At 31.3% G+C, this 16,658-nt stretch overlaps 1 protein-coding gene across 4 annotated transcripts in view; it reads left to right on the forward strand.

Annotated features, from left to right (window-relative positions):
* LOC127717704 (innexin unc-9-like) overlaps positions 1 to 16,658 on the forward strand; it is a 49,680-nt gene that overhangs the window by 20,880 nt on the left and 12,142 nt on the right. The window contains exons 1-2 of one of the 4 annotated variants that reach the window (XM_052223463.1): positions 7,718 to 7,930; positions 16,347 to 16,407. The exons of 1 other annotated variant lie outside the window; for it this stretch is intronic. In XM_052223463.1, coding sequence (XP_052079423.1) covers positions 16,349 to 16,407 — 59 coding nt within the window. In that variant the 5' untranslated portion in view covers positions 7,718 to 7,930; positions 16,347 to 16,348. Of the gene's footprint in view, positions 1 to 7,717; positions 7,931 to 11,125; positions 11,221 to 16,346; positions 16,408 to 16,658 lie in introns of those variants that run through there. 2 more of the 4 variants (XM_052223464.1, XM_052223467.1) reach the window with 2 other exon arrangements.

Here is a 16,658-nt window from a genome sequence, read left to right on the forward strand (position 1 = left end):
GTACCTTCTAGGTATTGTTCTGAATATAAAGCTATAGAATAGCTCTTTGTAATAGCCAAATCGAATATGGTGTAATTATATAAATCCGAAAGAGACAAAAATGGACGACAGAAAGCCTTAGGGTTTTTATTCTTTTGCATTTCTATAAAATGCAAATGCTGAGTTCGAGATGACCACTGCAAAGGAGTTTTGATACCAAAAACAAGGTTCGTCTTTTTTTATTGTTAACATTGTTGGAAAATAAACCCCTAGAAATATTAAACAATACTCAAAAGATTTTTAAAAAAGGAAAATTTTTATAATAGTAAGTCGAATGATGACTTGAAATTAACCCTTTCGATGGTACTTTAATGTTCAAAATAAAATTGAAGATATGTGAACGATAAAAACAACGCAATCATATTCCAACTAACTTAATTTCTTGATATTGATCTATTTTATTGTTAAGAAAGTCATACAATTTTCCTAGCCAAAAAAAGGTTTTTTATTGCTGTACAATCGATTTGAAATTAGTTGCGTACAAGTCATATATATCATGTAGTTATACAATCTGACATTTAACTTGGATTAAAAAAAAAATTAAAAAAAGGGGTGGAAAATATACCAAAGGGATTATCAGAAATCTTAAGTGGAAGCGAGACCGATACAATCATAGAAAAAAATAAACGAAAAACAACAGTGTAAAACACACTATACATATGAAATTAAAGACTGAGCAACACAAACCCTACCAAAAATCTCTGGTGATCCTAGGTGCTCCGGAAGGCTTAATATATCCTATCCCACATGTGGCACTCGTCCAATGTGATAACTATATCTGTACTGGGAATCACGTTCTACGACAAATCTCTTTATTAGTAAACACGACCATCCATTGCATCTTTATCCAGTATCGTTCGTTTTCTAGTTGAAAAAAAACTTTAACTTCATATCTTAATCTTGTTAATTATTAACTTTAATATTATGTATTGCATTGTTAGAAAAGCTTTTATGATAAAATTTCATGTACTTGACTTTTAGTACAGATGTTGGTTAGCTGCTCAACACCAGAGCCCTATTTCCAGAGCACTGGATAAGAGACTGTATATATATATATATATATATACATAATACTTTGGTTCAAAAGGTACACAAATAAGTGTTTTGTGAGCAATGATGGCAAATATTCCGATGGTTGACTTCATTGATAAAATTTCAAGAAGAGAGGTTAAGATAATTGGACACCCACTCATTTCATCGGATTTTTCTTTGATATCAAATACAAATCGACGAACTCTAACCCCCTTAACCGGTGTCACCTATAGAACTATACCCACCCATACTCTCATTTAAAACGTTATCGGTCCAAGCCTAGACAGCATCTTAGAGAACGTGCATTAAACACTGAGAGGGAAATGGGGGTTATAGTTTTCCGCCAAATAAAATAAATTCTGATTTCAGGGAGTTAGAAAAAAAAATCTTATTAAAAGTTTCCTGTTTTACTGTAATGTTTATAATAAAATATGCACGCTTTGCACGACAAAATAATTAATAATTTGACGCTTGCATGGTACGAAAAAAAAATTCCGAATGAAAAAAAAAAACGCAAACCTTTTTTTCAAAATTTAATGGTAGTTCCTTACTTTGCTTTTTTACATGATGTTCTCGTTCACCTCTTCTTTCCTAACAATGCATTTGGCACTCTGTTATTTCTTAATTATGCATAAAATAATTCCAAACTCTCCTGTTCATTCATATGGTTTTCCCTTTATTGAAACGCGTCTGACGTACAAAATTTCAATCCTGGTATCTATGATGAGTTTATTGAATAAGGACAGTACATTTGATTTATATCCTGTATACTGTTTAAGTAAAATTGAGAATGGAAACGGGGAATGTGTCAAAGAGACAACAACTCGACCAAGGAGCAGACAACAGCTCAAGGCCACAATGGGTCTTCAACACAGCGAGCAAATCCCGCACCCGGTGGCGGGTTTTAGATGGCCCCTAAACAAAAATGTATACTTGTTCAGAGAAAATGGACGTCACACTAACCATATTGCAGATTCTGTGAAATTATTTACTGATAACTCTAGTTCTATATGTTTATTAGATGTTTGCGGTGGAGGGTGGCGAGGGTTTGGTGATCAAGCTTGGACTTAAAGAAACGAACAAGCTTTATCAACTTTTTGATTGAGTGATCGTTGTTCGCTTAACGTCCAGTGGCAATTATTACATGCATATTCAGGACGAAACACCGTTTTGAAAGGTTGGTTTGGGGAAGTATTGGCATAACGTGACAGACTTGTAAAATTTTTTTTTCGGACTGGCTTGTGCTAGGCGTGTAATAAAGGAGCCTTTAACAGTTGTTTTTTTTTTCAATTTGGTCGCTCAGACTTGTACCTAGTCAGGCTGTAGCATGAACAAATGTTGATTTATGTAGATTTAAAATTAAAAGAATTAAAGTTCAGGTTTTTAGTTACAAAATTGAAAAACGAAACGTTTCAATTAAAATCACTGAGAGGTTTGAAGTAATAAGTAATAAGTACTATTCATTTGCTATGCAAATATAATGAAATGTTTGTAACTTTGTACAGACATATAATACCTATACTGTGCAAAATATGGACTATTATTATAGTATTTTGAACCTACTTCATCCGATTTAAAATCCACTAATTTATTTTGGATGTTTAAACAGATGTACTGATTATTTTTCTTTTAAATGCCTAAACAGTACACGTGTATGTTAAAAATGTATTGGTGTCATGTTCAGATAATTTTCACAGTACAATCTTCTGATGCATTTTTTTAAGTAGATAAATTATCATTGGAAGGGCACCACACCTCTATTACCGACTGTAACTACAGCAGATACAATAGGACAAAAGTTCCCAAATGTCATCAAAATCAGTTGTTTTTCCTATCAAGTAAAGTAGATTTTGTCTGATGTCCCAATTTCCAATGCAATACAATGGATTTTGTAACCGTGCACAGCAGAATTTGATCCGTGTTACCTATTGCATCTGCAGTACCGGTATTAGGGTGTTTGCACATTCGTCTCCATTACTATGTATTTGTAGTGATCTAACTTGGTTCTAACTATTTAAAACACAGTTGAAGATGAAGTTTATAGTACAATTTAATAAAAATTTAAGCTGATATACAACAACAACAAAAACAATGCACAGCGGCCGATAATTAGAAAAGTAAGAGTTTTATTTTGTGAATCTTGAAATTTATTGTCTTTAGGTCAAGTTCACAATAACCTAAGTTTTTAAGACAGAAATCGTAATTGATGTGGTATATTACACCACAAAGTTACTAATGGTTTTAGCATGTTTGAACATTTTATTATATTTGGTCGACACTCTCATAGCAACCAAGGACAATAAGTTACTAGCTGAAAACTATACGCACGACATTCCTTTGGAATCGACTGTAATGTATACAGCATGTATGTAATCCTGACACGTACTTTTTCACAAAATGGCTCGATATATGTATTTGAATATCAACTTTTTTTTAATTGCTCAAAGAGGGATGTACATCAACCCTACAATCATTCTCCCCTAAAACCGTAAAGGTAGGTGATCTATTAATGTTTGCTTTGGGATGTTGTCGTTGAGACTGCTAGGGGACGACCATTTGAAGTTCTGCGGGTAGGGGGCAGAAGATTTTTTGCAGATTGACTATTCATTTTCATCTGTTGCTATACGCATGCTTTTTTTCGAGGAAACTTATTTTCACTCTTGTACACAAATGTTTCCTACATTGTGTGATGTAGTTGTTTATTTTTTTTTTTCCGTTTTGGAAAATTACGACAATCCTTTCCTCATTACCTTGACCCGCCACTGGTTATGCCATCTAAAAGAACCAATGGTATTAGTATAAATGCTTTAATTAAATCTCTTTGAAATTAGTCGAATAAACTATATAACATAAATGTAATTGATACTTTATCTAATTAATAATTTTGTCCATAATACTTTAATTTCAATATGATGTGTATACTCGACTTGTGCGGTAGGGAAAGACTTTTGTGTTACATGCAATGAAAAAAAGGCTACAAAGATCTTTTGTTTGCTTTGGGAAAATGTTTGTTATCTTAGTCAGTGTTTTGTGACATATTGCCTTTGCTAAAGTATCATTATATACTGAAGTGCATCTCATGTTGAAGAAATTAGTCGAACGCATCTTTCTACTGAAGTTGCATAACAAAGATATATAAAAAGCTACATTCTATAAACAAAACATAATTAAAGAAGGTAATAATATAAACACAAACTGGATATTAAGAACAAAAGCTTTTGCTGATCATTTTTTTCTCTCAGCTATTTAATCAAAAGAAGAATGCATGTGGTATAATCATAATTACCTCTAGATATCGAAAATTTCTATCTTTAAACACTTTCGTACTTTACAAGTTTTTAAACTCACATCTTATTACCGGCTTTTGGTACAGCAGATTCAGACGATACCTCTGCTTGTGGATTATTAGTCCGGGTATCATCAGCTCAGTACTAGTTCATGCTGCAACCTGTTATTGAGGATAATCAAAAATAAGTAGTCTTCACATTAAGACGGTGTTTTGTGTTTTTATCAGTCACGTATTCTTAGTATAATAGATTGGAGTACCTTCAATTCGCCGTTTCAGAATTTAATGCATTCTGGGTAATATTTTCAGAAGCGTACACCAAAACATTGTGATTGGTTAGAAACGTCATAAACAATGGAAATTCAACCAATGCCGTGACGTTATTTTCATTTTTGGGTACGAACAATAAAATTACCCATAGTCCTTTAGATTTCGAAACGACCAATTAGTAGTTTTACTTGTGGTATGTTTTAAACCTCTTCATTAAGAGTAATTTCAGACGATTAAGAAAACCTAGACACCGGAAGTACTAAACTTTTCATTTTTCTGTTCGAGACTATTATGTTCCTGTCTGTAGTCAGTGCAAATTCTTAAAACAACAGCAACAGAAATAACAACTGCAAATATGTTGGTTGGGTCTCTTCCAAATGTATTAAACAATTATAGAATCATATGGCTTTGGTCGTTGGTTTTCCTCTTTTAATTGTTTCACATCTTGTCATACTAGGACCTTTTAAAGCTGACTTTACGGTGTCGGATTTGCTCATTGTTGAAGACCTCACGGTGACATATAGTTGTTTACATCCTCTTCCTTTGGTATTTAGTGGATAATTCGCCGTTTCAGAATATAATGCATTCTGGGTGATATTTTCAAAAGCGTACACCAAAACATTGTGGTTGGTTTAAAACGTTCTAAACAATGGAAATTCGATAATGACTTAACCTTATTTTCATTTTGGTGTACGAACAATGATATTACCCATAGTTCTTTAATATAGTTTCTGAAAAGGCGAATTGTCTCATTGAAAATCATACCACATCTCCTTATTTTTATATTGAATGAGTCTCTTCTAAAAGGAAGAAAATAAGAAAAAAAATAATAAGTACAGAGGCATCAACAACGACAAAATAGTTCAAATGTGAACGAACAACATTTAGAGTACAGTCAATGTGTTTTCTGTTGGAAGAGTATCGCGTGATTAATATAACCTTCTCTACTGAATCTGATAAAATAGAAAGACCGATTTGAATTCGTTTTGTGAGTTTCAAAACAAAATATTCAATTTTAGTCTCATCATGACTAAGAAGTAATTGTATTAATTTGTAAAAATTGCTTTTAGCATGTGTTTACTATAGAATCGTCAAGGCTCTTATCTACATTATTCACAAAAGACATTGTGGGTGTCTTTGTAATCCTAAAGGTGTTTCTTATATTTACATATTCAACGGGTTATTATAAATTAAACCTACTGAATTATTTTCCGTTTATGTCATATTTACTTTGTCCTTTTAAATAGCAATTTCAATAATTTAAATCATTACTAATCAAATGATATTTCATTATTGAAATACCTGTAAAAAAATTCTTATATTTGCATATGTTTGAGTACCTTTTGGGAAGACTACGTTTAAATCTCCCCGTTGATTAATTTGTTAAATTTTGATATATGATTGCTTATTAAACATATTAGATATATTAAGTTTTAAAATAAGAACACAATTTCAAGTTGAGAATACTTATATGATGAATAACATAGAAAAGCAAGAATTAACTTTAAATGTTTAGTACGTTTGGCCTTTTTGTGTCAATTCCGAATCATTCAGACTTTCTTACTTAATACTCTAGGTTGTTTGAGTTCTGAACCAACAACGCTTCATTGCTACGCGAGGGGTTGGGATTTAGTGTGTTTCGAGTTACAAATGTTCTAGAACCATTGCGAATTGTATTTGTAAAGGTTACGCTCCATGTACGTTTAAGACCCTTTTAGATATGTTATATATTTTCCATTAACTTATTTGCCTTCCCTTTTCATTACAAAAGTAAAACATCAAATCTGAGTAGTTTTAATTCTTTCGTTTTCTTATTTTCTATATCTGTTTATTGTTTAAAAAAAACTAAAAAAGTCGGTAATACATATTGTAACAAACAGTTATCAGGCAACATTGATTAATTGGATTCACATCTCGCATGAATGTATTGGTTAAATGTGTTTGCATACATTATTCGTGTTTGAATTCTCCTTTGGCGATCAGACTGAATAAATCAATAATAAAAACGAATAGTATAATGCATTTTTACACAATCCGGACCAGTTGAGATCAACCCCGGTTTTTGGTGGGGTTTGTGATAATGTTTTCTGTGTACTTTTCTCTGGACTTGTTTGTATTTTCGTCGATTGTTTTGCCATGGCGTTTGTCAGTATCTTTTCGGCTTATGAGTTTTGAATGTCCCCTTGGTATCTTCCGCTTCTTTTCCAACATTCTTATTTAACACACATTTATAAAAGTGCTTCCTCTGTTAAAATGAAAATACACAGTTATGTCTTATGTCACCTAAGAACATTCATCCAAGAAAGATAACTGTTTTCCTGTTATGTAAAAGAAAGAACTGCCAATATTTATTTCGTGCTAGGTGTTTGGCTATTTCATTTTTACATATTGTCAAAAGCCGATTTGCAGTTATTGTTTCACGTTTCTTACGCAAATAATAAAGGTAACTTCAATATCCATGCTTAAAATTATTTTATATATAAAAAAGTATAATTAGACACTATTAACAGCAACTTTAATTACACTTTCATTGCATGTTCATCTGCACATACCCCCCCCCCCCCCTTTCCCTTCTCCATCCACCCGTTTTAATGACTGGCTGTGAATAGGAAATTAAGCAACAGTTGACCGGTTTATGTTCTTTTGAGACAATACAACATGAAGCTTAGCATCACTGACCAAATACCAAATACCAAAGTTGTTTTGAATGTATTTAACATACTTTTATACAAAGCTGTCAAAATGTTAATTACATGTTTTAAAAGGTTTTATTTAAAACAGATGTTAATAATTCCAATATCTGATTAACCCTTACAATTGTATTTGATTCTGCCATATTTGAATTAAAGCTGTGATTATTCAAAACTATCATTTTATCTTATCACAATCGTTTTAAACTATTGTCAAATTTTGCACAGTATCGCACTACCATCGCACCACCAGGACATGCATTTGACGATCATTGATTTTAAACAAAGCTAAGTCATAACAGTTTAACTTGTCAGTTTAGCTCCATTGGACGACTAAAACCTCTCTGACGTGTATCCCCAAATCTACAAATAAATAAATGTTCCGTTAGAATTGGACTTCTTGCCAACAATATCATCCATCTTTCATATTCGAAATGGTGATATGTTTGTCCAATAACGCAAAGATATATTATTCCATTGTGTATTTACATAAAAGTGAATGTGTGTACACATGATGGGTTGAATGCTTTGTGTCATTTTTGTGAGAAAGGGTGATACGTTCCATATGTTTTGGCAGAACGCAACAATTGGTTTATATAGAGACCAAGAACAGGTAAGCCATTCAGTTCCTTCGAATTATTTATATTTTGGAGGAAAGAAATATCTTGACCCTTTCGCTCATTAAAATAATAATTAAGGGTGTCTTTTGCTTTGTTTCTTTAAAAAAATATTGTGGACAAAATTTGTATGAAGTCTTTTATTCGCATTCTTTATATTTTTATACTAGTATTTTACAACTATTGATGTATACATATATACGTTATACCATGTCGATGCAACCGATTTTGTTTCTTTCAACGGATTCTCTCGAAGTTTCCCACATGATTTGTATTTTGAAAACTTTGCAATCGCGATTTGAACAAAACTAAATTGCCTTTTGTGTATCTAGGACAAGAACATATTTATAACAGATGTATTCATAAAAAAGTCATCCGTTAAGAAAAACATCCATCAAATATTTAGTCAGATCTAGCTACATACACGTTGAACAATACGTCTAACAATTAGTACCTTTTTAAAGGTTAAAAATATGACGATTTTTTTCCTGGCCTTGAATATCTTTTGACAGACATTAATTGTCGAAATGTGCATCTGGTGAAACACAGTTGGTACGTCAATGCTATTAACTACTTTATATTTAGTTACTTTTTAGGAAAAGTTGAGTTACATGAGGTCTGTTTCCTTTACCTTTTATGCCATCTTATATTCGGTAATTTTCGATACACGGTCGTCTTTTTGATGTAGTTTTTTCACATATATTTATACATTTAGATAAATTCAAAGTAGGAGATTATCACGAGAAAACTTTTAACATGTACAGATATTTGTTCGATACATGAACAAGCTCTACAACTCGTAACTTTTCGTCGTTTTTCATTTTTTCGCCACGGTTTTGTCGGTTTCATTTCGACTATTGAATTGTGATTGTCCTTTTTGTAGCTTCTGCTATTTGTTTTAAAGCTGGCAACCTCTTGATAGATGTAGTCACAGATTGTGTCTGAATATAAAGTATTACATGACACTTGAAATACGCTCATACTAGAACATATATTTATACATTGCACTCAATATATGCTGTTTTATCGTTGTTGTGCACTTAGAATCTAGAAACAGACACAAAACACTTACTTCTACTTCATTATCTTAGAAGCATCAATATAATAAGACACAATATGGGAATTTTCTGGAAGTAATAGTTAATAATATGAATTGACATCTTATTGCCGACGGCGTCAATTTAATATAATGTATATGGCCTCTTTGTTTAAATTTCAAATAAGTACGTTTGAATGTTGTCCAATTTGCAGATAAAATGAATGTATAATGATATACCTGTACTATATATGACATGCAACATAACTTTCAATTTACACGACTTCCGAGCAAAACCTAAGCATCTTCACACAGAAGAAAAACTTATGAACATTGCAAAGCTGACAAAAAACATACCTAGCTCACAACTTGTTAATAAACTTAACCCGAAAACTGTCAATTTGATCTTCACATACCTGAACTGCTAATGGTTAAGATTGTAAGTTATTTTTCAGGTTCATTCCTGAAATAAATCAAGTAAAAAAACGACTTCTGAATCTACAATTAAATACTGTTCAGACAGTGCTTCCGGTCAGTCAATTACTGTTAAAGCATTGCTTACAGAAAATTCAACAATGTTCATGCATTGCTCTGAGTTGATTGCGTACTGTTTAGACATTGCTTGTAGTCAAGTTATTAGTACTGTTCAGACACTGCTGGTACTCAATTCGATACTGTTGAGCTTTTTTGAATAAAATAAGTATTAACTGTTTTGCAAATGTAAATATAAGTTACTGAATTTGTACTTTCATGAGCAACACGACAGTTGCCACATGTAGATCAGGATCTGCTCACCCTTTCAGAGCACCAGAGATTGCCCCCGATTTTTGGTGGGGTCCGTGTGACTCAGTCTTTAGTTTTCTTATGCTGTGTTGTAGACTATTGTTTTTCTTATCATCGTTTTTACTGTTTGATATGGCGTTGTCATTTTGTCTTCGACTTATGAGTTAGAATATCCCATTGATATATGCCACTTTTCTTTTAAAGAATTTCGAGATGCTAATTTGATTACCTTAGTCTTTAAGTTCTAAATCCTTGTGCACGATATACGACGTTCTATGATTATATGATATTAAAATTCAATTGGACATGCTTTTGTAAAATCAATGAGAAGAAAAAACTTGATTTTCTATCAATTGCTTTGTAATTTCTGTCTCAATTATGAATACGGAAATTGAGTTGGTGGATAATATGATTACATTATGGTTAAGTTTAAGTGAACTTAAATGAACTTTTGTATTCTAAAGTGAATGAAAAACGCTTCGGATGCATGCAATTTATAACGCGTTTTCATTTATTTACGTGTCGGCAAGGACGACAAGAAGAAATAGACCAGTTTTCTTAACAATTATGTGCATATTCTAAAATTGTCCTTTATTTTTTTTTTGAGTTTTTGAAAATCATGTTTCCACAACAGAAAATTTTAAATAATTCTAGAAAATTGGTAATTCATCATACAACCCATTCTTGTCTTTAAATCCTTTCCTGGAAACAAGAAAATCATGATGCCATGAGACCTTAATTCTTTCAAAATCACATTAATTCTAGTTAATTAGTTAATTTCAAGATAGACTTGCCCTTAAAATGCTGTAACAAAAATATCGAAGTTCAAGGTAAATAAAAAAAGTGAAAGTCCATAAAAATTTGCTAAACCAGACGCTCGACTTTATCAACCAACGGAACGACCTGACAAAAACCTGTCATATTCCCTACTTAGTACGGGCATTTCCCCGAGAAAAAGTTTGATTAAACCTGGTTTAAGCTAACTAAACCTATAAATATCTTGAGATTATCCATGGTCAATACTAATTACAAAAAAATGTCCATGTACTTTTTATAAGTCGCTAATTGAAGGACCTAAAAGTGACTTATTATCCTTCTATTTGTTTTAATGATGGTAATTGGAAATAAACTTATCATAGATACCAGGATTAAAATATTGTAAGTGGTTGTTTTGAACCTTTTGACAGAAATTAACACAATTCACCTCTTTTATCTAATCGCCTAGGTTAAGATTTTAATAATAATCTATGCGTGTGTGTCATAGATATGTACACTATAAATTATATAATCATAAAGTATAATACAAAAAGACCAATTCATCTATATGTATTCAATGTTAAACTTTTGAGTTATGACACATTACCACTTGAATAGAAATGCAAACTATTTGAATAGCAAAGAAGTTGTCCCTACGATATATGCAAAATGAGTTTTGGACATATAAGTCATGGGGAGTTTTACTTATATGTAAGTTATTAAGATCATAGAATTTTCATTTTGCTTCATCTTGCTTAATTGACTGGGTGGACAAATATAAAGCGACGTATATGTATAAACAATTATGTAAAAAACTGCGTTGAAGACCGTATTTTGACCTATAATGGTTTAATTTTATAAATTTTGACTTGGATGGAGAGTTGTCTCAATGGCACTCATACCACATCTTCTTATATCTATTAGATGAAATGGAAGAAGGTGTGAATTTTTACCGTTATTAATGATTTTTATGCTGAAATCTAATTTGTCCATCCTTTCCATGACCTTGTAATTGAATTTTAGTATAGTGAAACATAGATGGCGGGGCAGGTTGTGTTTGCTCCAAACGTTTCAAGCAAAAACATTCCTTTTCTCGTGTTTTTTTAAGAGGGAGAGACTTTTTTAGTTTTATGTTGTTTGTTTTTGTTTTTTGGCAGTAATTTATTTATAATAATTGTTTTTTTTTTTTTATTATTTATCTATCTTTTTTTTGCAATTCAGAAAATTTCACGAAGTACAAACATATTTTTGTTAGTAACAGTTTTTAGTTGACTCAAAACATTGTCTTTGCATACAAATGATCCTGCCTGTCATATTCACACTTTTAACGACGCTTATGTAGCGTAAGACACATATTTAACGAAAATGCACACAACGCTTCTTCCTCGCACTAATAACAATTATCTGACTTTGAATGAATAAAAAGAAACAATCAATGTGTTTTATATTTCTTAAAGCATTTATTTATAACACTGGGGGCATGAAACTAAAAAACAAATGAGTAGGTAATTAAATATAACTTGCTTATTCTGTTACATATGCTTTTTAATGAATTATCAAACTCTTCGACACGAAAATTTGATGGATAAAATTTAGAAGGTTTTTTTTCGCAGTTTCAATTAGTAAATTGTACGAAGGTATATTGAACTGATTCCTTTTTTGTGTTTTCATTTTACAAAGCATTTTAATGGACGCAAAATGAATTAATGCCAGACGAAATCAGCAAAATTACTAACGTTTGCAAGTTTTTTTTCACTGGTAAACCAGCTTTGAATTGAAACAGTCATGTTGATCTAAAGAGCTACTATTTCAGGTTAGGGTGAAGGTTAAAATGTTTAAACCCGCTGCATTTGTTTGGACCTGTCCTAAATCAGGAACCTGTTTCAGTGGATGTTGTTTGTTGATGTAGTTCTTGAGTGTTTCTCGTTTCTCGTTTTTTATATAGATTAGACCGTTTGTTTTTCTGTTTGAATTGTTTTACAATATTCATTTCGGGCCCTTTATAGCTTGCTCTTCGGTGTTAGTCAAGGCTCCGCGTTGAAGGCCGTACTTTGATCTTTAATTGTTCACTTTGTATACATTGTGACTTGGTTGGAGAGTTGTTTCATTGACACTTATACCACATCTTCTTATTTATATTAAAGATACTGATAAATATAGTGATTAAGCGGTAACTTCAGTACTATTCAAACAATTCTATTGCTGTCAATAAAGCTCCGTTTAGTCTATGTCCAGTCTAATAAGAAGATGTCTAAAGTCGCCATATTGAATCATTTAAATTCACAATATTCGATTGATAAATCATAATGAAAAATTAAAAACAACACTTTCCTCAAAACGCCATTTTCAAGAGATGATCTCCAAATTTGAATGGTACAAATAGTAACGGAATAATTTTAAATATGAATGTTTTCATATGTTTGACATTTATGCGCAAAAATCATGTATGAAATTTCGCGGAATTTCATTTAATATCAAATTTATACATTTGTTAAAGCTCTAATGTATTACTTCTGTTGATAATGCATTAGAATAGGAACAGTACTGTAGATGAAGATTGCCGCCGTCAAATCCCATATTGACGCCAGCAACTCTTCAACTACAATTTTGTTAATCCTTAATTCTATATAGGAAATTAGATCTAAAATAAGTTTTATACATTGTTAAATTGTCTTACGTTTGACACTCAATGTTTGTTTAGTGGTCATTTTTTGTTTAAATAATTATTTTTTTTTTGCTTGACAATTTTATATTAGTCTTAAAGTACATTTTTTGAGATGAACTGTCTGACCTTCATAGGGACTTGGGAAAATATGTAAAGAAAATGTACATTTATTTTATAGAAATATCTATTCACTTACAAAACGTCTTTACATTCTTCTAAATACGGCAATAAACCCAAAAATTAGTTGATATTCGTAAGTTAGTTTTATTTCAATAGCTTCTTGAAATCTTTTGTTGTATAACATCGGAGTTGAGAACACAAAGTAAAATGTGCTAATACCATTTTATAAGTTCGGCAATACGAATAATACGTAGTGACTTAATGAATATAAAATATTCTTTCTTTTGAATAGATATAACTTGAAAAACATCGCGAAAACAATTTTCTATATAAGAACGATGTGAATAGGTATATATTTTTATTCTTTTTTTTAATAACGTGTAGTACTAAACAAATACACAACATATGCTTTATTCATAGAATGGTCGATATTCATTTTTAAAAGCATTGCTTTTCATGCATTTCTTTTGAAACTGATAAATACATACTGAAAAATTGAAAAAGTAATTGAAAACCCCTTTGCAAAGACATAAAAATCCAAATTAGAAGTATGGACGAAAGTATTCACTTTGAGTACAAAGGCCGTTATTAATTAATCAGAACTACATCACTTAATTCAACAAAAGAAAAATTGGTTAAAAGTAAAGTAACAAGGGCGAAGTAAACGTATATAAAAATCTTATCGAGTTTATATTTCTTCTTTAAATTACAGATGTTGCTTTCATTCTGATTTTCTAAATAAAAAGCACATGGTACCAATATAAAAGTCCACTTTACATTCAAATATCGAATTGTTTGAAAAAAAAATTACATTACAGCTAACGTTAATCAGTTTACCTGGGGTTTCCTTTTAACATGATAGGTGCATTTACAGTGCGATCAGCGAAATGAAAAAGAAGACATATGGTGTATTCATTCACAAACACATAACAAGATAAAAAGCAAAGGGACATCGCTTGTATTCCTGTTCTTCATATAGGCAAAGTCAGGTCTTCAATACTATACGAAAACTCACTCCTAGCTGTGATTCAAGAGGTCACCTAGCCCAGCTTTTAGCCCATTTTGAGAACGAATGTTCGTCGGCAGCTTCTGATTGTATCCGATTTTGAGGTTCTAAATAAAGAGGTAGAAAATACCAAGGTGACAACTCATTAAACGAAGAGAAAACGACAACGCAACGATTAAATAAGAAACACGACGTAAAGGAAAAATAGTCCACAAAACACTACATACAAAAAAAAAAGACTTAACCATATGAGCTCCAATTGTTACTGACTTCTCGAAAATAATGAAATGTTCTCACCAAAATGTGTATTTTAAACTTAAATAAAATTTATTAAATATTCGTTTGAGATATATATCATTTTGATACAACGGTATGATAAACAGTCATGTAAGATCATTTTTTTATCAATTATGATATGTTTTGGAAATAACAATGACATAAAAAAAATCACATTATTACATGAAAGTGATATTGTCCTATCAATTTATCAATATCCATAATTTTGAAATGATAAAACAAATAGATTGTTGTTGAAATGCAAGGACAAAATAATGTCACTTATTTTAACTACCCTTTAATGAATAAACCAAAACGTATACACATAATCTTTCATTATAATTATCAATATTAATATTACAATTTGCGATTTTTGTTACGCGTTTTGGCGTTATATTTGTATAAGATAGTGACTTTCTTAAAAATTAAATATACGCCACTGGATTTTTTTTTTAGATTTTATCATGCCATATACATGAGTTTGTATTTTATGTTCAAAGTATTGTGACATTATCAATTCATGGCTCATTTTACTCTGGCTCTGGCCATATTTGAAAAGTTTCTTTGATAAGTATTAAGAATAAAATGCATGATTTATTAATTTTCTATAGCCTTTGATGTTATTTGAAGCAGCACATGTCTCGTTAGAATTCCCCAGAGTTTATCCACTGAAATGCATTTTGACAATTATTTCTATGCCAAGATCTTTTAAGGTCAAGAATATTTACTCAAATTACTCAATTATGCAATTATTGCGTAAATAAATCAGTTTGACAGCTTTTGTATAATAAATAAATTGGAATCGAACAACTAGTCATTAGCATGCATATAGAAATTGATTATATATCTGCTTTTTCTCTGTTGTTAAGATTTGCCCCACGTACAGCGGTTCATTGATTGCAGAACAATAAGATTAAACAGTATTATAATAATATTCCAGTTTTACACAAATCTATTTAACCTAAAATTTTGTCTTTAACATTACAACACACAGGAAGACATCCCTTTGATAGCCTGGTTTAAATCCTGAGAAATCGTACTTTATGAAAGATGCCATAATTTTCGTTCAATATCTTTTTCTTCTCGTTTTGATATTAGACATGAAATGTGGAAGGCTCGCAGAACTTGTCATGACTTGCTCTATGGTGTGGGTACCTAGCTGTTTTAAACAAAGGGTAAGAAATGAGAACCAGAGACCCCATTTATGTTAACGCGACAGGTGTTTTAATTCCAAATCATGAACATAACTCGTATATAGTGTAGTATCCTTAAATCTGTGTTTAATCTTTCTACAGATTGTTACGGAGTACATGTTGTCCTGATTTAAGCTTTTGTTGTGATTGCTTTCCTTCTTTACGTTGATTGTTGTCTTGTTCTTCGAAATCTTCAGAAATAGAATTAATCTTTTTACTGGTTTTATCAGTATCTAGGAAACGACTGTTTTGTGCGTGTTTTTCAATCTTTTGTGTACTGTTTTGTAGACTTGCCTATCTTTTCAAAGTTTTAATCTGGTAGCTATTTAATTTGGGTTTTTTTCATTCTACGACGTATGGATTCTGGTTGCCCCTTGAGTATCTCCGCCATCTTTTAAATGAGCATAGTTCTGGAAGAAGAAGTTAATCGAAGCTTTTTTTGAATCAACATATCTGTATCGATAACCGTTACTGAAAATGTTCGTGTAACCAATGTTTATTAGCGCTATTAAATTAATGTAAGGAGAGTTTATTACTTAGTAAAATTTGTGTATACCCTGGTATTGTTTGTTTACAGGAATGACACTTGGAGGTCCAACTGTTGCCGCTTATCTGGATGACACGAATCAGTACCCAAAGCAAGTGATGATCTTATACACTCTTAAAAATCTGAAAGCCATATCCGATTCAAATACTGTATTGTAATATCAATTAACATACATGTTACTTTATACGGGTAGCTCTGGGTTTGAGAAAAACTCTATAATAAGTAATGCGCTTCCAATAGATATGTTTGTCGATGCTTTTTAAACATTCATGTGCAGCACAATTAAGATAATCTATGTTACTTTAAAGTTTAGAATATATAAAGGAAAATGGTTGATTAAAA

Source organism: Mytilus californianus, unplaced genomic scaffold (assembly GCF_021869535.1).
Source record: "Mytilus californianus isolate M0D057914Y unplaced genomic scaffold, xbMytCali1.0.p SCAF_10, whole genome shotgun sequence".
Classification (NCBI taxonomy): Eukaryota; Metazoa; Mollusca; class Bivalvia; order Mytilida; family Mytilidae; genus Mytilus; species Mytilus californianus.